Source organism: Equus przewalskii, chromosome 3 (assembly GCF_037783145.1).
Source record: "Equus przewalskii isolate Varuska chromosome 3, EquPr2, whole genome shotgun sequence".
Taxonomy (NCBI): Eukaryota; Metazoa; Chordata; class Mammalia; order Perissodactyla; family Equidae; genus Equus; species Equus przewalskii.
The window spans coordinates 48,187,887-48,210,571 of record NC_091833.1 but is presented as its reverse complement, the minus strand read 5'-3'; the positions used below and the strand labels follow the sequence as shown (position 1 = coordinate 48,210,571).

Here is a 22,685-nt window from a genome sequence, read left to right as displayed (position 1 = left end):
AGGCAAGTGAAGGAAAACAGTACGGCATCACCTGAAGAACCTTCTTAGTTAGGAGGCAAGGCAGGAAAAGGAGGGAAAAGCAAAGGCAAAGAGATGGAAGATGAAAAACAGGAAGTAACAGTGTTTCAGAGGCTAAATGCAAAAGGCCTCTTACTAACAGCTTGGTGCTGCTACTGGTGTTTCAAGCACTGAGAAAAGCAAATGAGGCAGAGAGCTGCCCACGTGCACTTTCAGCACTAAGTATTTTATGCGTGGGGGATACATACATGTTTAATAGATGTTTGTTTGTTGAATAGTCCAGAAAAAGACAGAGGAAGAAGTCATATTTCAGGGGATAAAGGAATAAGCAAGACCGTAGGAGGCCACAATGGTGGACAAGATTTTGCAAAGTTGTGAGCAGACAAAGTTGTTGTTGGGACAATTAGTTTTGAGGGTGATGGGATTTGTGATGAGTAGGCTTTTTCATTGTTTTTGTTTGTTTTGCTTTTCTTGATGAAGAAATGGAGAAACTTGTTACTGATTCCAGTGGGAGTAGAATTTGGCAATACACAGCAGAGAGGGATTGGTTGATAGAGCAGCTTCTCAAATGAGAGGGAAAGGACCGCAGGCAGGTGAGGTTTCCTGTGGGAGGCGGCGGGACATGCTGCAGCTGTAGATGGAGACAAGAGAAGTGAAAGGAGCCTGCGACACAGAGTCTATGTTCTCAGTAGAATAGGTAATGAAGTCATAAGAAGAAGGTTCTAGGACTGGGAAAGGCAGAGGAGAGAACTTAGATTTATTTATTGACTTATCTTGTAAAGTAGTTAATCATCTCATTTTATTGAGGATAAACATGAATGTCAGAGACACATTTTTGCCTAAACTCACAAATATGATTAACAGTCAAGCTGGGTTCAAAACCATATCAGTCTTAGACTAAAAGTAAGTTTTTAATCTCTGTGGTCTCGTGGTGGTCTTAAGGGCAGTGGAAAAGTTTCATAATGGACTTTCTGAAAAATAAGATAAAATATCAATTAGGAGGAAATAAAATGAATGCTGAGAAGAGGTGAGTGCCAAGTGGAATGTTGAGTATCATCACTTTTTAGTTGAATCAACCAGCCCATCATCCTGATTTTTCTTTTGCAGGCAAAGGATTTAGCCTACGTCTTGAAGCTTTCACATGGACTGAGTTCATTGTGAAGTGTTATATGGCGACAATGTAATAGTGTTCAATAGATAAAGAAAAAACACCACCACCTCAGAGAATTCTACTGCCAGAGTTCCCTCTAGGGCGACTCTCCAGGCCTCACAGCTAGTTTGTAAACAAAGAATTTGGGCGGCCCGGTTACTTTACATTAACAAAAGCCTAGTCTAAAGTACATATATAATACCATATTTGTATATAAAACCTTCTATTCTACCCAATTCCTAAATCATACAATCAAAAATTTTCAATTCCAAGTATTTGGAAACAAGAAAAAAGTCACTTTGACATAAAATTGACATATCTAAAGGAGACTGTGCATAATGTGTTTTAAAATGAGAAAAAAATTGAAATTTGATTTTTGAGATTAAAATCAATTCAAGTCTATATTAATTATTCTGAATGTTGTATTTGTTTCACACCCTTCTTCTATACAAACTTTGGTTGTTTTGCTTATCCTCATTCTAGATTCCTCTGACTTTTGTTTAATTTTGATATCTCTGAAAGTTAAATCTAGGAAATGATTCAGTCGTCTCTGGCCCTAACTTTCCCAGTGCTGGCATTCTCCTCTTAGCTGTGGCTTTTCCTATCCCATTTTTCACAACTCAAAACATAATTTGGTGTGGAGTACTCATGCATCCCATCTCTATGGAAACCAAGACGTAGGCAGGACAAAGATGATTTTATTAGAAAGTCCACTCAAGCAGAAAAGCCAGTGCACACAATTTACTTTCCTGGTGGGCTCAGCAAATTTAACCTGGGAAAGAATGGCTGCCTCTGTCGAATTTTCCTAGGCAAGTGGAACATTCGACAACCACTGAATGTTCCAAACAAAACAAAACAAAAGCCAGGTGGTGGAACTGTGCTGGTGTCCTCACGTGCTTATGCCCAGAAAATAGCAGGTTGGAGCTTCTCTATGATTGTTACTGTAGCATAACAATTCTTGCCCAGATTGGACAATCCAATCGTTTTAAACCGTTGTATCATCATCACAGCATAATTATTACCAAGTAGAAAATAACCACTTCTTCATATGCAATTTTTTAAAAAATCTCTATAAATAGATAAAAGTGATTCCCGCCCATCGTTTCCTTTCCCCTGGGACAGGGGACCCAGCACATCAAAGGAATTCATAGAGTTCCTTGGAGCAACTGTGAAAACCACAATGATCAACTAAATAATTGTTTCCATCAAAAGAAAAATATAAAGATGTTATTTCAGGAAAAAGGCAGCATGACATAAAAAGTCCCAGTAGTTAAGAAACTTGAAGCCACTTTTAATGCACTACTGATAAATTATTATAATTTGACAGGTTATTTATATTTCATCTGCATACTTGTAAGAGGAGACTTTCCAAACACACATCCCCACCCGTTACACACAGCTGTTGTAAGAAAGTATTCAGCTGAGGGTCTAAATGTGAAAGCTTAGACCTTCCGTTTTATTTTCTTCACGTCCTAGCACAACATGTATTGAACGAGTTAATAAATTAATGAAGAAGATTGACATGGGTTGATTTTAATCATCTTCAGAACCGAAATCATTTCCATAAAATATTTAAAGATGAACCTGCACATCCATTACCCCTTTGTCTCTCTCTAACTGCCGTCCCAATTTCACTCTTAGCTCCTCAGCCCTGGGTGTTAAGCACCGCTCTCTCCTCTGGTCCTCTCCTTAAATGTCACAGCTATTTCTGGCAGGTGAGCTGACTGCCTTGTTAGTGTGAACACACACCGCTGTGGAGTGCAAGGCACCTGAGAGAAAAGGCTGCCAAAATAGGGAAATAACAGGAAAAAAAGACAGAAGCTGAAAATATAACATCTATGCATTTATCTACTTATAATCTAATTTATGTGTCAGTCATTTTAAAAAGAATATAAGGTATTTAGAAAATACAGTGTTGCGTCTGCCTATGCTTAATGCTGTGGCCGCTTAATACAAAGCAGTGTCCTTGCTTGGTCTCACAAAGGACAATTTAGAAGTGAGAGCTCAATCTCTAAGGACGGTTTATACACTCTATCTTGAGGCACACCAAGGAGATACAGTTTATCATTTTCAGAAAACACTGCCATTATTCAAGTCAATGAGAGGGCTGATGGAAGATTTTTTAACGTTTTAGAAAGATCATGAGGGCAAGCTGGCTTTTAACAAAAATAAAGTATTTTCATGCAGTTTCTGACTGACTGAATTTATAAAGTCCAAAAATTCACTCGAAGGCTCAAGTTTTTTTTTATTGCAATGGGAGAAAATTGAATATTACTTGGACTATCAATTATGAAATGAAGCAAAAGAGAGGTCTTGCTAATGGCTGGTTTTAATATTCATGGATATGATGGTTCAGCATTTTCTCCCATGTTTCCCACAGCGATGCCACTAATTAATGATCATCTTTACAAATTGAACATATCATTGTCTGATACTATTTTTTTCTTTGCCGAGTTACTACTTCTTATTTTGAATATGTTTTTATTATTCCACTCCACATTTCTCTATTTCTAACAAGCATTTCTTGATTTTCTTTTCATTCAGTCCTCTTATTTTCACTGGAGCGGCCCCCTCTTATCCACAGGGGTTACATTTCAAGACCCCCAGTGGATGCTTGAAACTGCGGATAAGTACTGAACCCCATATATGCTATGTTTCTTCCTATATCTACATACCTATGATAAAGTTTAATCGTAGGCACAGTAAGAGATTAACAATAATAATAAAATAGAACAATTATAACAATATACTGTAATAAAAGTTACCACAGACCTTAGCAACCTCAACATACACTTTTTTTTCCTTCTTAAGTTGAGAACTTTCACCTTTTCAACTTAAAGGAAGCACCTTACACTTTTCTTTCGGCATATTTGAATTGCCAGCATCGCTACTCTTGCACTTTGGGGACATCATTAACTAAAACAAGGTTTCCTGAATGCAGGCACTGCCATATCACGAGAGGTGATCTGACAACCAGCACAGCTACCACGTGACTAATGGGTGGGTAGTGCATACAGTGTGGATACGCCAGACAAAAGGATGATTCACATCCCAGGTGGGACAGAACTGGATGGCACAAAATTTCATCACACTACTCAGAAGGGCATGCAATTTAAAACTTATGAATTGTTTATTTCTGGAATTTTCCATTTAATATTTTCAGACTGCAGTTGACCGCAGGTAACTAAAACCACAGAGAGCAAAACCATGGTTAAGGGGGGACTACTGTACAGAATTTTAAAAGCCTGACAATTAAAATCCTTCAACTGTGAATTCAGCAGTGTTTTGACTTCCAGGGATCCATCTGACATTAGGCTGACTTTGTGAAGCATAAACATCAACATGAGGGAAAGATTTTTATTAAAAAAACGCCTGAATCAAAATAAGAGGTCAAATTTTGCAGGGTATTTTGTGTCTTGAAAATCTTCCCGCTATAATTACCTGAGGTCCTTGGGCTTATTATTAAGGGACTCTTGCAATTGTCCCTTTTCTCTACATAGATCACCACATTAATTAAGAGAGGATCACTAGAGACAGGTTTCTGCTCCGCATCTTTAAGTATTTTTAGTTCTTCATTTTCAAAAGAAAAAAAATGCATTAAGCAAAAGGTTGCTTCTCAGCCAAATTTTCCAATATACAGATATTCTCAAAAAGATCTCTGGAATGTGCCTTAATAATCTCATTTCTGCACATTTTTTTAAAGGAGGTCATTATGAATTTTGCACATCTTATAACCTGTAATGTTCAATCTGATTTCAATTGAACCTGTAAAAAAATACGAATCAGGTGCTTTGGATCAAGATGCTGGAGTTATATTTACACTATATCACAACTCTAAGGTGTGAAAGCCTAGTGAGAGAAGAAGCAAACTGATAATTGATTAGCCAGAGAGTGGTAGAAATCTACCTAGAGGGGCCTTTCTGGGTTGATGCAGTGATGGGAGAACCTGGCTCCTGGCTCCAGGAATGCCAACCAGAGTGTGTCTGCCCCTAAACTTTGGAGGATGTCTTCTTACATTGTGCTGCATTAAATAAAAATACAAACAAAAGCAAGCAAACTGAGGGATAAGAACTGCTTCAGTTTCCACACCAATTTCCTTAATGACTTTTTCTAAGGCCAGCTCACATGCCCACGTAGGGGAGGAACTATTCCTCTACCCTCGTAGTTCTTCTGGCAGGTCTAAGAATTAAATTGACATGAGACAGGGTAACAGGAGAAAGTCAATAAATTTAATAGCATGTATACATGGGAGAAACCCAGGAAAACTGAGTAACTTGCCAAAATGGCCAAAGCCACCACCTTAAATACTACCTTCGGCTAAAGACAAAGGAGGATGTTGGGGGTAGTGGTTTGAGACTTCAAAAGGGAGGAAGGCAATTTACATGGAAATGGAAAAGCAAATGTTTGATAAACAAGTGTTTGCTGGGCCATGATGCCTTCCCGTCTGTCATACCTAGGGCTATCTATGGTGACAGCTCCTTCCGTGGACAGGTCTTCTGTCTTAAATTCTTTCAGGCAGTTAAGGGGAAGGTCAAAGTTTCTTTCTGAGTCTTTTGTTCCTAAAAAAAACCAATCAAGCCAAAGAGACACATTGTGGGGTGGCAAATTCTGATCCCCCACACATACTGGAAGAGAAGGGATCTGAGAGGAGTAATCTAAAAGTCTCCTTCAACACCCTATCCTTAGATCCTAGAACAGCGCATGCACCTAGTAAGTGCTTTGTAAATACTCATTGAATGACTACCTCTTCTATGATTTTTGCATGATATTCTCCATCAGAGCTAATCTCTCTCTCCTATGTGCTGCCCTAAACACTTCCTGCACGGATCTATTTCAGCATAAACTGCCGTGTTTTGAGATTATTGCTATAGGTGAATGTCTTCTACTCGACTGTAAGTTCCTAAAAGAAGGGACGACATATTCATCTTTATCTTCTACAGTGATTTGCCCAGTGCCTAGAAAATAATGCCAGGAAAAATTGAATAAATAAATGTGTACAATACATCAGTGGAGAAAACAGAAAATCAAGAGTTACTGAAAAGTTAATTCAATTTAATTGTTTTTAAGTAGGAATCCCTCAGTGATTTATAACAGAAATTAGAAGTCAGCTCCAAGTAAAAAGAAATAGTATTGCCCCCAAAAGATATCACAATTTGTTGTATAATAGGAAAAAGGTTTGGTACTAAATTTTTATATCACATTTTTTTCTATTTATCTGCCTTTTCTGTAGGGCTAATTATAGAGCATGAAGAACAATGTGTACGGGTATGACCTGAAGTGCAGACTCGCAGGCTTTGTCCCTTAACTACTGAATCAGAATCTTTGAGGGTGAACCAATAGGAATTTGAATTTTAAAAATAAGCTCTTTGGGTGATTTATAGAGATTAAAAGTGGCTCTTCATCTGCTGTTGTAAAATTTTACAAATGCATTGGCTGGTAAGTTTCCTTTTTCTGTGACAAGAACCTTTTCTTTGCAGAAAATAAAAAGGTAATCAGCTTTCCTGAGAGCACATGCTTCCAGAAAAGCCCCAATCGCTGTGCCTCTATCATCTGAGGCAGCAAGAGTGGCTTCCACCCTCAGCCCTTACTCCCTTGCAGAAGAAGCTGCCAAATCCCATTACAGATGGTCCATTTTCATTCCCACTGTTATATATGGAACTCTCACAGCAGCTTAGGAATCTGGATAAAGAAGGAATGAACAGAACTTAAAGTACTTAACAACCAAGACTGGTCTTTTAGAATTACAAAATTGAATGAGTATAAACAACGTTTAAATGGAAAGTGTCTGGGCTACAAATAATGGTAGGCTAGATAACGGTAGCTAATATCTTTTGAAGATTTACTACTTGTTAGATACTCCCTAGGAGCTTCCCCATAACTTTAGGACATAGGTACTAGGATGAGACCCACTCTACAGACGTAACTAATTTACCCCAATTCTCTGAGCTTGCAGGAAATGGAAGCAGGAGGCTTGGTTCCAGAAGCTATGCTCTGAACTACCAGGCCACATGCCTCTCAAAGCACATGTGGATGCCACATGGCCTCTCAAAGCACACGTGGACGCACGTGGGTGTGCGTTTAGTCATCTACCCATACCAGGGTGTTATTCATGTTGAAACTGTCTACGAATGCTTACTTTAATGGTTGGAATTTCAAGCAAACGAGAAAATATTTGTACCCTCTAAACCATTAAGATTTTCGTGGAATTCCTTCACAGCCCGCATCCCTGTGTCTTTCAGCAGTAATGTAAAGTTTAACAGTTAGGTGGGAACTTCTATAAGCATGATTCAAACAAGTACAAGAACTATCAAAGAAAAAACTTTCTCCTTTTAACATCTACTCATAAGTCTCTAGTTCCCTCTGAATTTGATTTTAAATCTTGACACATTTCCCAGAAACTGCTATCTTCTAACTGACTTCTATTAAAGGGTTTAGAAAAAGAAAAAAGATTGTATACAATGCAGGTGATTGTTATCACACTATTTCATTCTCCCATTCTCTCTCTAGAGCATACCACTTGCTCTAAAATCAGTTAATAACAGTCTCTCAGCATGTTTGGTTGGTTAATGTACATATGCACAAATAGGTAACCCACTAGGACCAGTTCGACTGACCCCGTCTTACCAACTGAGTAATTAAAAGTCATCTTTCAGGAACCGAGAGTTCCCGTTTGTCCAGTTCAGGCTGGTTGAGACCACCAACCCATCAACTGGGCCTGCACAAAGGCTGGATGAGTGAGCTTTTTGATGTCAAGAGGCTGAAAACCCCACCCTTAGATCATCCTAACACCATCATTTTGTGAACATGCGTCCTATGAAAAGCCATGAAGCTTGACTGCACTTACACAGATCATCAATTACACCTCACTTCTCCCTACCTCCAATCATCTATCTCCACACTTCGGACTGCCCTGCCCTTCATCCTGTAAATTTTGCCCTAAGCTCTGGATCAGGGAGACAGATGTGAGAGCATATGCCTTCTGTCTCTTTGCAGAATCTCACAATAAAGCTGTACTCTTTTCTCAAAGGCTGGTGCTGTAATAATTGGCTCTTTATGTGCATTGAGCAAGAGAACCCCCCACTTTGTGGGGTAACAAATACATGAGTGAATATATACACGCACACACACATCATAGACTAGAATGCTTTCTTGGAGGTGGTTTTGGGGGCCTATGTGACTTCTCTATTGCTATCATTTAAAAGTTTCATAACACTTGCACTCATGAGAAAAATTATTAAAAACTTGGGAATAAAGAGGACTATACACGTCCTTTAAATGTTATGTTTCACAGACTCACCCAATGATTATTAAATTATCTAAGAAAAAACATTTGAGTTAGACTTTACTATTAACTTTTTGATTAGAGTCCAAACACCTTGAAAGTGTATGTTAATCTGTAGACTTTTGTCTAGTAGAAAACATAATTCAAAAGGCTTCAGCTCATGGGCCAGTAAAATGTTAACCAGTTCTGTGTCTATTAGCCAATTCATTTCAGAATTCCTTTGACTCACTGTTTCTATAAATCTTTATTCCTCAAATTCTCCTTTGAATCAGTCTTATCAGATTACTGATTCCCATATTAATTAGTTGAATAAAATCTTTGAAATGTATTTATTTTACTTTTGCATGAAAGTTATTTTCACTTTTTGAAAACTTTCCACACAGTAGAAAGGCTAATTTGCTAGATTCAACTGAAGTATTGTTGAATCATCTTTTCTTCTTTTAGTTTTAACATTCTATACAATTTTTAGAAATTGTTTTAGGCTCATATTTATAGTCTACCTAAGTAATATAATCCGTCACATAAATAGGTAAGTAAACTTCCTTGAAAGCTTCCCTACTTAAAGGTAAATACATTAAAAAAATAAGAACTATTTTCCATATCCGTAAGCCATGCTCAATAGAAAGACTCCGTAATAGGAACTCTATAAGACTATGCGGAATTTTTTTTTAAACACACATCTCACAGGGTGTTGCTGTTAGGTTGTTTTTATAAATTATATTGTCTCTTCATTTCCCTTTTTATTTGGAGTACATTACATACTTCGGTGGTTTCAGAGAAAGCATGTATCTTAATCCAAGCATATTTTCTGGAGAGTACAAGATAATATACCAAAATATGAACAAGAGCAAAAGCTCCCCATCCAATCGAGTGGCCTCAGAAGGACAAATGCCAGAGGAACTAAAGTAATGAAGTCCTAACATTGAGGAAGCCCTGGGGAAGCGGCCGCTCCGTTTCCCTTTTCAAAAGCTTTTCATATAGAGCATCTGCCCACTCCCCTGTAGAGATGGGGTTAACTCCATAGAGATGAGGTTAACTCCCTAGACAGCTACTCATTCTCTTCCTCCCCTCCCCAGTGTAATACAAACCCAAAGAGATTAATTAACACTTGTTCCAGGAAGAAACACAGACAATAGCATCCGATATTGGAATAGTCCTTTGTGAATAAGTATAAGGCTAACGGAGGAGGAGGGAGATATTTTCAGAGAGGAAAAAAGCACTGGACTTGATTGCTTCAAGTCGAAAGAAATTGGCATAAGTGGTAACAGTCTGAACAAAACACTTGAAAAAAATAAAAGTATGAAAAAAACAGTGAAATTTTGTACTGAGTGTCTACTGTATTTGTGGCGATGGTCTGTTATCTGAAGACGCTAACATAAAATGAAAGTTTCACCTAAAACATCTACTATTATAGCATGCACTGAGGATCTGAGGACCTTAAACAAATGGATGGTTGTCATGCTACAGGCAGACATATGAAGGCACCAATAGAATGGGATTCCTTTTTAGTATGAGTCATTTTATATAACACAGTTATAAATATAGTTTATTTTTTCAAAACAAAATATAGTCAGACTTAAAATCTCTCTGCTCTGGGATAAACACTTGACAATCTAAAGTAAAGATTCCTTGTTTTTTGAAGAAATCTATGAAAGCAAGTGCTTTTTACAACTTGACTGAATCTGAGTCTATTTCAATAAGTAAATTCCACACTCACTTTTGAGCGATGACTTCAGAAGCTGTCAAGACCTACCAGTTACAATTTGTGTACAGAGTTAGTTTCTTTAAAGAAACTAAAAGGGTTTCATGGACATTATCTAGCAATTCCTTCTCACAGCATTCCAGGAAGATAAAAAACGTGCATGCATTAAGTCAAAAGGTATCTCGATGTTTCCCATTAGTGAGCTGCATCCATGCAATAAATCCCGCTGTTAGCAATATTCCCCAATAAAACTTGATATTCATAAGTTCATGCATATCCAAATTTACATTAAAATTTAAAATAATGAATCTTTTAACATTGTGAAAATGGATATATGCTCATTTCATGACCAAAATCACCACCACCATTCCATTGTTCCTTTTTTTCAGTTTCTTGCATATTTTTAGTTACAAATCATAAATGACATAAATAGGACAATGCTAATCCCTTCATATAAAACTTCAATATCTTCCTACAAGCCTATACATAAAATCTAGACTTCTCAGTATGACTTATAAGATCTGGGATAGTTTGTATCTACAGCCTCCATCTCTTCCTATCTCTCGCATTCACTACATTCTTGCTACTGTCCCTTTCCTGTCTTCAAACACACCAGATTCTGATTCTCCCCTTCTCAGGGTCTTCATATGTGAGCTTGTTCCGCCTTGGATATGTCTGCCCCACATTCTAATCACCCCGGACCCAAAATTCTCTCTCTTATCACATGGCTGACTCCTTCTCATCCCTCTGATCTCAATTTAAATGTGACCTTCCTGGATAAACTTCCCAAAAACTGGATTGTCTCACTGAATCCAAATGGCTAATGAGTTTTTGTTCTCATTACATGCTCCCTGTGCATCTCTTTTATGATGCTTTGCTTGGAAATGAGAGGAAGGAGGTTTCAGACAATGGAAGTATTGGTGTAGAGGTGCAAGAGGGGAAATAGTGTCTGTTCCCCAGCCCGGCTCTGGAAACTTAAGGAGGGGGAGAGAGAAAAGTTCAGCAAATGCTGAGGCAGTGTTTTAATTGAGGTACTCAGGGCACAAGAAGCAAGGTCACTGGCAAGAGTGGTAGTGGCATGATTTCTCCCTTAGAAACTTGAAGGCAGCAGGTTTGAAAGAGGAAAGCAAAGCAGATGGAAGTGGACAGACTTGTTCTTGAGCACATAGGATATACCCTTGGAGACGGCCATAAATCACCAGGGAGACTGTGAGAGGAGGTCCAAGCTCTGCTGCCGGAGTTCTGCAATGGAAGGGAATCACGTTTATCCTCAGGCTGTCAGGTCTGAAGATGCTTAGGTTAAGTAAATGACCCCTGAGATGGTACAGTCAGTGATTATCAGCAGTTACGGACCTGTCTCTATACTAAACCAGATAACAGCATCCAGGAATGGTCAAAAGCCACAAATCAATCCCACTGTCTTGTCATGCACCCGAGAAATGCTTCTCTCTTTCCTAACAGCTACTTAATGGATACTGGCAAGCTGTCAATTAGACAAAGAAGTGAGAATAAATGTTGCTCCCCAAATTTAAGGTGAGTCATCAGTCAGACTTGGTATTGTCAGGGAATTTAGTCTGTTTTCTAACTGGCTTTATTTTAGCACAGTCATAAATCTAGCTGTAATTAGTCTCTAACTCCAATGACTCAACACATTTAAGCATTTCATTTGACTCTCAACCGGAAAAAATTGCAACTGATTAGACAATACTGATATGCTCTCGCTTGCATGCATATGATGCTGGCAGTATAACATGTGCTTTTGGTATCTGTTTTTCTTCTTGTGGTATTGAGAGATTACCATGAAGGATCTTCTCTCTCTCCTAGTCCTCTCTGAGTCTACTGGGATGCATTCGAGAGGAAGTGAATATGATAGAGTTTGGGGCCAGTGGTTAGATCTTTTTCCCCGAATATGAGACAAATTAGCTTGCATGGAAATTGAACAGAGCAGGAGAAAATAATTTTTTTAATAAATTTACTTAAATATCACCTGAGTCAATGAAGAAACTATATATGTTCTTAACTGACAAAGATTATTTTTAACCGAGATAACAAGCAAATTGCTGTTTTAATCACTAGGATTACTATTTAAAACAGATAGGCGAACATTTACTTTTTAATCTGGAAACAAATTAAAGCAAATATTTTATATTTAAGTCACATTTCACACATTTTAAAATGAATAGTACATGTTTTTAAACTTTGAAAATGTATCTGTTATCTGTAGGTATTTCTGCATACGTCAAGATTTTCATTTCTCCAAGGATTTTTATTCACCAACAGAATCAAAATAGCTTTGTAAGGTTTCATCATGTTAATTTAACATGTAAGTTTTTAAGAATTATCTTGTAAAGGAGATAATAATGAAGTTTAAAGTAAGAGGCATCATCTGTGGACGCTCCATTTTCAGATTCCAAGAAAACCATTAAAACATTTCTAGCACTGAGAGTGAATCAGATGGGTTTGTGCACTCGCTTGTGTGGCCATATTGTATAGCAGTGGGGGGTTTAGAGTTATAAGGTTCAGTCATCCATTTAGTCTCCAATTGGAGCTCAGGCAAATGAAATTTATGGTTATGAGGAAAACTTTCAAAAAATGTTGCTCTATTTGGTAGACCCATGTTAAAAATTATTCAGTGGAACTAAAAAGTCACTTATTTTGAAAATAAAAAGGCACAAATATACAAATGAAAAAGAAATTAACTGGAAGATTTTGAACGCTTTCTTTCAATATAATTACCATAAAATGCAAATAGAAAATAAATCAACATATATTTGTTAATGTTATATTTACCATATTTTCATTTCACGTGTTCTACTAAAGCAAATACATGAATTTTTTGTATACAAAAGAAAAACCTCCACGAAGTATATACTATCTGACCACAGGGTAAAATTTTCTATGATTATTAGAATGGGAAAAGTGTGAACACTTAGATAGTTTTCATAACTTTAAATAATTAAAATATATTTAATAGAAAAGGAAACCCTATTTTGCCAATAGTTTGAAATCTTAAATATATACATGAATACAAAACATATGATGTCAGTTTGTCCTGAAAATAAGAGCTTTAAAAGAATTTAAGCTTAAATATTCTCCTAAATGCTTTGTGAGACTTAAGACAAAATCTTCCTTCAGAGGTCCTGACAAATGGGGATAGAAGAGAAGCAAAGATGTTTAGAGAGTTCAGGGAAAGTTGAAAAAGGGCCTTTGTCAAATATTCCTTACATTTTTAAAGAATAAATGGTAGATAGTTTTCTAGGGAGACTGCAAAATTGCTAAAATTAAATGTTTGGATATAAATGTGGAAAACAGAGTTAGCTACCTTATTTTTAATTTAATATTTTCAAAGGCAAATTAAAAGCAACTATTTTTTTCTAAAAGTCCTCAATTCTAGATGCATATTATAGGAAACTTAGACATATAAGAATAGTACATTTTAAAAGTCCTAGATGACATACAATATAAACATAAGTATATTTACAAATGATGCATTTGTTTTCGTTTTAAGTGTAGTTGTCTAGAATTTTCAATACCTCCTCCCTTTTGACTTGTTTTATCTTGACATTCAGCAAAAACAAGTGTTAACAAAATTGGGAAAAAAATTAAGTAAATTGGTGCCTGATAGCATAAACAATAGTAATGTGAGATGGGAACTTTATGCATTATTTGGACTAATAAACTGTCTAATGTTCTAATAATAAACATATTGTTTATCCACCAAATTGTGGCCGTCATCATGAGAGGCTATTAGCAACTCAAAATAGTGCATTACACCTTAATAAAGGGTGCTTTTGTATAGGCATTTGCTCTTATTGTTGGTCATTTATTCTCCAAATATCTTTTAGGTGCCAGTTACAAAGATGGCCAGAAATTTAAATTCTGTGTATATAATAAGGAGAGCTGAGTAGTCACTCAATAAAATCAGGTGTATAATACCAGAAAGAGACTTATCTTGAGGCTAAGGCAATATGGACAATGTATTTCTTGTTGGAACCATTTCCGTGTATAGTCCTTAAACACTTGACACTCATTTATACTGGGGGTTTATTACTTCTCTTCACCTCTAATGTCTTAAGCACAAGTATACACACTTGCAGCAGTATGTCTACATAAGAAATTTTTGATGGAATGGGAAAGATGGAAATACAGATGTTTATTCCAGAGATGCTGAAATGGTTTATAAAAATTCTATGACTATAAGGAATACATGCATAATGCAATATATCAGGAGAGAACAACACTATCTTTAAATAAAAACAATACATGTGCATTTTGAGAGGTTGGGATTCACTGGTCAATGTCACTTGACTCACAACTGACAGCGTTGGCTTGAAACAGATTTTAAAACAACGTCTGTTTTAATGCAATAAATCCTGACAAGGAATTTGTTGGAGCTGACCATGGTACCTCTTCATAGTCAGAATGTTTATGAGAGGAAAGGAAGATTTGAAATTTGGGCTCTAGGGGCTTGCTATGATCGTTATTCTAAACAGTTAACTTCAAAATTGAGTTTGTCATTTCTATCATCAAATACTATAAAACATGAGGTAAAAGTAAATGTTAGGTAATTTAAAAGCTACAATAAAATTCATTTCAGAAAACTGCTGATTTCCTAATATATGCACTGTTTTCAGCATCTTTGAAAGTGTAAACTCTATCAGTATGACTAGCAGATGATGAGCAGGTGGTCTGTGTGATATTATCCATTACACAGTCAGAAATCAAAGTCTTTATTTTCACTTTATAAGCTGTTTGGGAAGAAGGTGTATGTGTGTATGTGTGTGTAATAGGGAGCAAGAGGAGATTAACTTATAAGCCATTATCTGATGCAAAAACAGACATGTCCTAAGTCATCTATGAGGAGATGGTTCGATAACAGCTAGGCATTTGTATAAATCTTTAGGGACCTGGTTTCTCTCAAGTGTGACAGAACACTCATCTTAACCACCAGCACTCCTATTTAAAAAGATCACATTTAGCAAATGGCTCTGGTGTTTTAAGTTCGCTCAGTGACAGATTTGTTTTTAATCTGATTAACATTATCTGAGAACTACAAAATGAACTTCAATTAAAATCCCTTTTAAATTTTGTCTATGTGAGCCCCACCAAGAATGGTCTTTGAGTGTACTATAAAAATGATCTTTAAAACATTCAAAGATGATTATGAAAGAGATGTTTTGAAGCTATTGAAAATAACCATTGCTCAATGCTGTTCTGTGCACCCCTAGTAACACTATACGAAAAGACAAAAGTTCATCCCAGAAAAACAATGCTATCTAGCCGCCAGAATCCAAATGGATTCAGCATAAGTGAGCAACACGTGAAAGAGATTTGTGCTGAAAAACAGTGATGCTCAAGTACAGAGGCTAAGGTTCTCTCTCAATTCCTTTCCACCTTCCTTCCCTGTCTATTCTGTCTGACATCTAATCTTTTCATAATGCTGTATGTGAAAAAAGTTCCTGTTACAGAATTTTTAGACATACATTGCAAATTTCTCTAATTATGCTCATGTAATCACGAACTCTTCACCAGGCGACGCTGGCTTCTTTGCCTACATGCCCATTGGTTTTCTGGATCAGGGAGTAATTTACATCAGGAATGGCTCCCCCATTTAGGGTCCCTGGAAATAAATAGTGCTGAATTAATTAGGACTCTATATATTCTCATGGAGTAAGAAAATATAATCAATAATCCTTTTGAGGAATCCTATATAGAAACATTTATAGAAAAAAAGGCTTTTTTTACTGTGGCATTCTTTTTATGAGAGGAAAAAGACAAAGGTTAACTCCACACAGAGGCAATGATCTAAATTAGACACATTTATCCATATATTTCCAGACCTGTGACTGAACTCATTCTTTTTAAAAAAAATCCTTCTTTTTTAATAATACAGACCCTCTCTTTTATAACAGGATATTTTTATACATGTATACTATCATCATTTTCATTATTTATAGTTACACACATCTTCCATTTAATTTACTCTTTAATCTTATTTATTTGGTATACTTGTATTTATTGTCATTAATAAAACATGTAAATACAATCTACCAGCATTAGGCAGGAAATATTTAAGAGGTCTTAAACTCTTTTATGCCAAGAAAGACAGTGGTTTGCCAAGAACCACAAGCTTTTTAAAGTTAACTTTGATCTGGGCCAGCTGAAGGTTCAGAAGAGGGCTCTTTGAAGAGATGGCAAATGAATAGATCAGTCGATTGCCTGGTGGGTTATTCTCCTTCATGGCACTTAGCTGGAACATTTGCCTTTCCTCATAAAGCCATAATAGACAATCACCACGAACCTGAATAGGCACAGCCAGTCACTATCCTGAGGTCTAGACGTGTTTCTGAACAGTATGGTCACTGGGGATAGGAATGAGAGTGGAACGTAGACTGGATGTGTGTCCAGGTATGGTTTGGAGCCAAAGGACAGCTATGAGAGAGTGCTCCTAAAATGACATCAACTATTTAGGAACTGGGTCAAGAAAGCCTATAATTATATATCTACTATATTTACAGAGCACTCATTCATCAGAGAGCTCGTCCAAAAAAAGAGATGACAAAAAATAAATTCCACTTCTTTCTCAACCCCAAAGTACATAAAACTTGGCATGAGATATTTCCCAGTTAAAAACAGTAATATAATCTAGCATCAGCTTTAATTTCTAGAATATTCATTTTCTGCTACAGTAAAGTGACAAAGCCATTTGTATTTCATGCACCTATGTTATGTCTTATTCTTTGTTTTTCATTTAGATAAATAGGCCTTTATGCCCTAGGTACTATAGGAAATCCCAAAGCTCAGAAAATCACTAATGAGAATGGAAGGAATTAAGCATCATGAAAGCTGAAGCATGCAGCTCCTATGCAACAATGCTCTGAGCTCATGTAACAGTGTGATCAGTGGAGCAGCTGTTCCATCAGCTTTACTGCAACCTGAGTCTCACATCCTAAATTGGAAATAGCTATTCTTAATAAAGGTGGTAGCTTTATGCCTTGCAAAAAAACCAGTTGTCAAACATCATTTTTAAAAGAAGTTAACCCTTTGTTTTTTCTCAGACCTTTTCTCTTCATTCTCTTCTTAGTATCTTCAATAATATTTCAAGCATAAGCCTACATAACAGTGTAAACTGTAGGCTAAGTACGATGCCTCACACATTGTAGGCACTTGACAAATATTTGTTCATTAAATGAATAAGTGAAGTTTGAATGGGAAGTTATATAGCTGAATTTAAAATGGGTTTAGAGGTAATCTCTAAATTAGCTGAATGATGTAGGGGTAGCACACTGATATATTCTCACTACTAAATTTCATATTATTCCTTAAGGAAAGCTGATGTTGGAGAGTTATACAGTTGATACATGCATTATCTATAGCTTCTAATATACCCATAGAACATGTTTTCCTAACATCTAACTTTTAAAATATAAATTCTACAACATTTAAACCTGTAACACTTTTGATTAGTCTTTTAAGATCAATATTCACTTTCCATAAGGAAAAGCCTATTAATGTGTACAATATAACAAAATTTAGTACATACAAATCATACATACTACCGCAAAAAAATGTGTAAGAATGCAATTATGATTATAAAAATGAGCATACCCAAACAAATGAATGCATCTTTCCGTAAATCTTATAGGTACCAAGGAATAGTCAACTTTAAAAATCCCACTGTGGGGCCAGCCTGGTGGTGCAGCAGTTAAGTTCACACGCTCTGCTTCATTGGCACGGGGTTTGCTGGTTTCAATCCCGGGCACAGACCTACACACCGCTGATCAAGCCAAGCTGTGGCAGGTGTCCCACATATAAAATAGAGCAAGATGAGCATAAATGTTAGCTCAGGGCCTATCTTCCTCAGCAAAAAGAGGAGGATTGGCAGCATATGTTAGCTCAGGACTAATCTTCTTCAAAATAAATAAATAAAAATTCCCACTGTGTAAAATCAAATGGAAAAATGATAAAATAACTAAAGCTGTGGTTAGTAATGTAATTGCTGCCTAACCACAAACTAATTGTAATAGCTATGCTGGAACCTGTATATTCTCTCCCTTAATCTTAGCTAAAGAATATTTATACACACCTTACTATGTATAACTATCTGAAACAAGATCATACCCTTGAAGAAAAAGGAAATGGAAAGATATGAAAGCTCTCACTTATTTCTAATCCCAATAGACATTATTTCATTGATATTCAGTTTCTGTATAAATTCACGTAGAATATGAATATTCCTTGTGGCTCAGTTTTACTGACAAACTACACAAATCATTTTTGGTCTGTGTGGTATCCAGAGATGTGTACTGTTAATTGGCATCATTAAGTAACATTTTGAAATAATGATGAGTTTAAATGTACTCGCTGAAGGCTTGATTGGACATTGACAAATTATGTACTTGATCTCTAAAGAGATTAAATTCATCTCCTCAGAGTCCAGAGTGCTAACCATTACAGGATGGAACCTACTTAGATTCAATTCATCTCTTAACAGGTTTTGTCCTTATGTTATCTGTCGCAAATATTGAACCCATTTCTTTTAATGCAAACTTTATTTTCATATTGGAAACTTAAACTATAATTTAATAATTTAAGGATGATTTGAAATGCAATGCTACCCACTGCTGCCTCTTACCTTTTGGGTTTATTATAGACTTTTTTTAGGGATAAGAATTATGTGGAAACCATATGCTGCAATTGCCCTAATTTTTAAGCCCCAAAATTCTCATTTCCATTTTGGCAAAAGAGGCCAAAAAATGTGATTAGCTTTTTTGATCTGTCTTTCCTCTACCCCAGTTCCCTCAAGACCCGGGCTACATTATTCCCGAGATTGTAGGTTTGCACTTTGCAGCCATCTTTTAATTTTCCATCACTGTCTTCAAACATCCTATATAGCCAATTCTTTCTAGGTCATTCTCTAACTTCTATTTTATAACTATATGTCTATATTTATCAGAATATTTTAAACATGAATATAATGTCAATAGGCTTCCCTTCATAATAATAACCACCACTGAATTTGCAAATGTTAAGCTAAACACTTACGTAGCACTTAGCAAGTGTACTTTGCTAAACACTTTATTTAAATCCTGTGAAGTAGGCATAATTTTTATCCTCATCTTATACAAGAAGAAATTGAAGCAAATGAAGATTAAGGCATCTTGCCAAGGTCTCATAGTTGGCAAATGGGACTGTTTGACAGTAAAGAGCAGTCTTTCAAACACTATACAATGATGTTTCTTCTATTTTCACTATAAACGTGTTATTACATGGTCTTTATATTTCGGATCTTCAGCTCCACATTTACTTATCATGCAGTCATGACCTTAGGTTTTCACTTGCATTGGAAGCCAACTGCTAGAAAATTAGTCTGCCGGAGAAAATGAAGCTAGGCCAGAGAGTACCTGGACGTGTTCATGAGATTTGGACTTGATTTTGCCTGGGGTGGGAAGTCACTGAAGCGTTGTAGCTGGGGATATGCAGAACTGCATGTGAGGAGCTCTAACTGAAAACTAGGGGAAACATGAGGAGGCCCTGAACTACGTGAATATTGATAAGCTTGGGAGAAGAGACAGAATCAGAAAATATTTGGAGAGTGCAATGTCTAGGTCCCTGTGATTGACTGGATGGAGGCATGAGAGGAGCTGTTGATTGCCACATCTCAAATACTTAGGACTATCACCATAACTGCACTAGAAGAGAGGTTGCTTCCTGTCTCGGCCTGGACTGACCCCTCCCAGTCCCTGCTTCCCCAAGCAATAGAACTCCAATTTCCCTGTCACCCAACATATCTGGATCATAGAAACAGGAGAGAAAATGAGGAAGTCTGAGGCTGTCAGGCTGTGACTGAACAGGTGGCTTGTGTATTGGCATATATCTCAGTCATTGACAGATTTGCTTCAAATAATGTTCTTTATAACAAAAATCTGGTCAAAAATAGGATTTAAATGGTTTCTTATATTTCCAAGTAAAACTCTTCTTTGCACTGAAGCAGCATTCAGCGCAGCATGGATGCTTATCAAATTTAGATGACTAATTGTCCTGGCTATGCTTCCATAACCTACGGGGATCCATAGCTCACTCATACACACACACATACTATATAATTAAAATCATGTGATTTGCAAGACAGTTACCTATTTGCAAAAATAAAACAGGCAGCATAACTCTTTACTACTTCATCAAAAAAGCCAATTTTAAAATGCTTCTTTCTTAGATTTACTTATGAAATCCTGCGACAAGCCATGCTCCATACCAGACAGGTTAGCCCAGGTTAGGAGGACTCTGGAGTCACATAATGATCAACGAGGCTAACACTTAAATAGGTCAACACAATATCAAGTGATCAGGTAAGAAGCAAAATGAACTAAATCACATTGCAAAACAATACACTAAGAAAATCTCCTCAAAACATTTTGCACAGAAATATATTTGTCTATGTGCAAACATAGAAAAATTTCTGGAAGTGTACACCCAAAACTTTTAATAGTAGTTTTATTACAATGAAATACGTATTTTGGATGGAAATATATTTTGTTTCAAGAAACGGTTTTGATGAGAAGATGACAAAAAGATTTTCATTTATTTACCTCATATGTTTATGGTTTGGGGAGCGGGGAGAGCAGAAGACAATTTAGGAAAAGGCAGATCAAGCCAGGGACTAGCCCAGAGCAAGGCACACAGTAGGCGCTTCACGAATAGCTGGTGAATGAAGAATGAAAGTCAGGACACAGCAGTTAGGGCTTTTATGCCAGTGACACACAAATTGACTTGGCAAGGTGCTCCCTCTACGTGGTGGTTTTGCCTCTGGTTCCTGACTTTGAATATTTTATTCCCGGGAAGTGCAGGCCTACGTAATAAAAATCTACCACACACAAAATTCCCTGGACCTAAAATACCTCTACGAGTTCTAAGAATTTAGGCTGCTTTCACTTAGCTAGATCAGACGCTGGGACTGGGGCTGGAGGGCGTCTACCTCCTTCAGGAAAGTCTTTGTAGACAAATGCAAGACTCTACCTCTTCCCCATCAAAGCTTCTGTATCTCAACATGGACACGAGAAGCCTGACACCCAGGGGTAAGGACTCAGATATGCTCTCATTTGAAGCTGGAGTTGAACTATCTTGTCCTAAAAGCACATGCCCAGACTCGAGAAAAGCTTTTTTTTTTTGAGGAAGATTAGCCCTGAGCTAACATCTGCCAATCCTCCTCTTTTTGCTGAGGAAGACTGGCCCTGAGCTAACATCCACGCCCATCCTCCTCTATTTTATACGTGGGACACCTACCACAGCATGGCCTGACAAGTGGTGCCATGTCTGCACCCAGGATCCAAACCAGTGAACCCCAGGCCGCCAAAGCAGAACGTGTGAACTTAACCGCTGCGCCACTGGGCTGGCCCCCAGAAAAGCTCTCTTAAATAGACCTGTAATTTCCCCACTTAGGAGGATTTTAGGGACTCACTTTTGATAATTCTATTCTCCATTTCCAGAGAGGTAATAAAATTCAACACCCATTAAGTGCTCACTATATGCCAAGCATTTTTCTAAACACTTCATAGCTTGTTTGAGGTGAGCAGCTCCATTGTCCTCCATTTGGGAGACTTGAGAGAGAGGCACAGGGACTTGCCCAAGATGACACAGTTGGCAAATGGGAAAGCAGAATTCTAACACCAGCAATCCACCCTGTAGACCAGTGTTGTAACACGTTTACTACGTGCCTCCTAAGAAACCAGAGCAAACCAAGAGTAGGCTGTGTCCTATTAATTTGAAATCAGCAGAAAAAACCTCAGGAAAAAAAAAATCCAATATTTGACAGGAACATTATTTTAAGCAGTCATAGAACATAGTTTGTTTAAACAAAGTAGTCTTTTTATGAACCTTGCATGAGAAACTTTCAGTGCGTTTTGGTTGTTTTCCCCAGTCTGTGAGTGAACGGCCTTTGTTCACTGGAATACTTCACATGCTTTCTCCCTCTGGTGTAGGTGTGTTATTTCTATACAGACACCACAGTCCCATGGGTATCTGCAAATTAAGCTTCACTTTTGTTATGTTCTGCCATTGCAAAGCAGCACAGGAAAGAGATGTATGTGAAATCATGCTCTCTCATGTCTATAAATAAAAATCTCTGTTACATAATGTGAAAATATGCCATTCTCATTAATCTATAAACTAAGATAAAGCTATCATTTGAAGATAAAGCTTGGTAAATGGACACCCTGGTGATACTAAGTTCATGACTTGCCTTTTAACATTTGGATTGCAAATAAATTTGGGAGCTAATGTAGAGAGTACAACTGTTGAAAGCATGTCTGTAATTCTAATTACTAGGTCTTTGATCAAAGGCTAGTTATTTAACTTCTCAAAATGCCTGTATCCTAGGTTATTATGAAGATTAAATGAGATAATGTATGTAAAGGCCACAATCCAGTGCTTGGTATGTATAAAGACTCAAGATACGTCAGTGATTACAATAATTTAATACCAACTACCAGTAAACCTAGTAGTTTAAAAGACTTTCTTTGATTCAATGACCCTCA

General features: G+C 37.0%; 1 protein-coding gene across 32 annotated transcripts in view; it reads right to left on the bottom strand.

Moving 5' to 3' along the window:
- SNCA (synuclein alpha) overlaps positions 1 to 22,685 on the bottom strand; it is a 119,599-nt gene that overhangs the window by 22,515 nt on the left and 74,399 nt on the right. For 15 of the 32 annotated variants that reach the window (XM_070612658.1, XM_070612643.1, XM_070612626.1 and 12 more), the window contains exon 5: positions 11,329 to 11,394. The exons of the other annotated variants lie outside the window; for them this stretch is intronic. In XM_070612658.1, the coding sequence (XP_070468759.1) occupies positions 11,329 to 11,394 (66 nt within the window). The remainder of the gene's footprint in view (positions 1 to 11,328; positions 11,395 to 22,685) is intronic. 32 annotated transcript variants of the gene reach the window in all.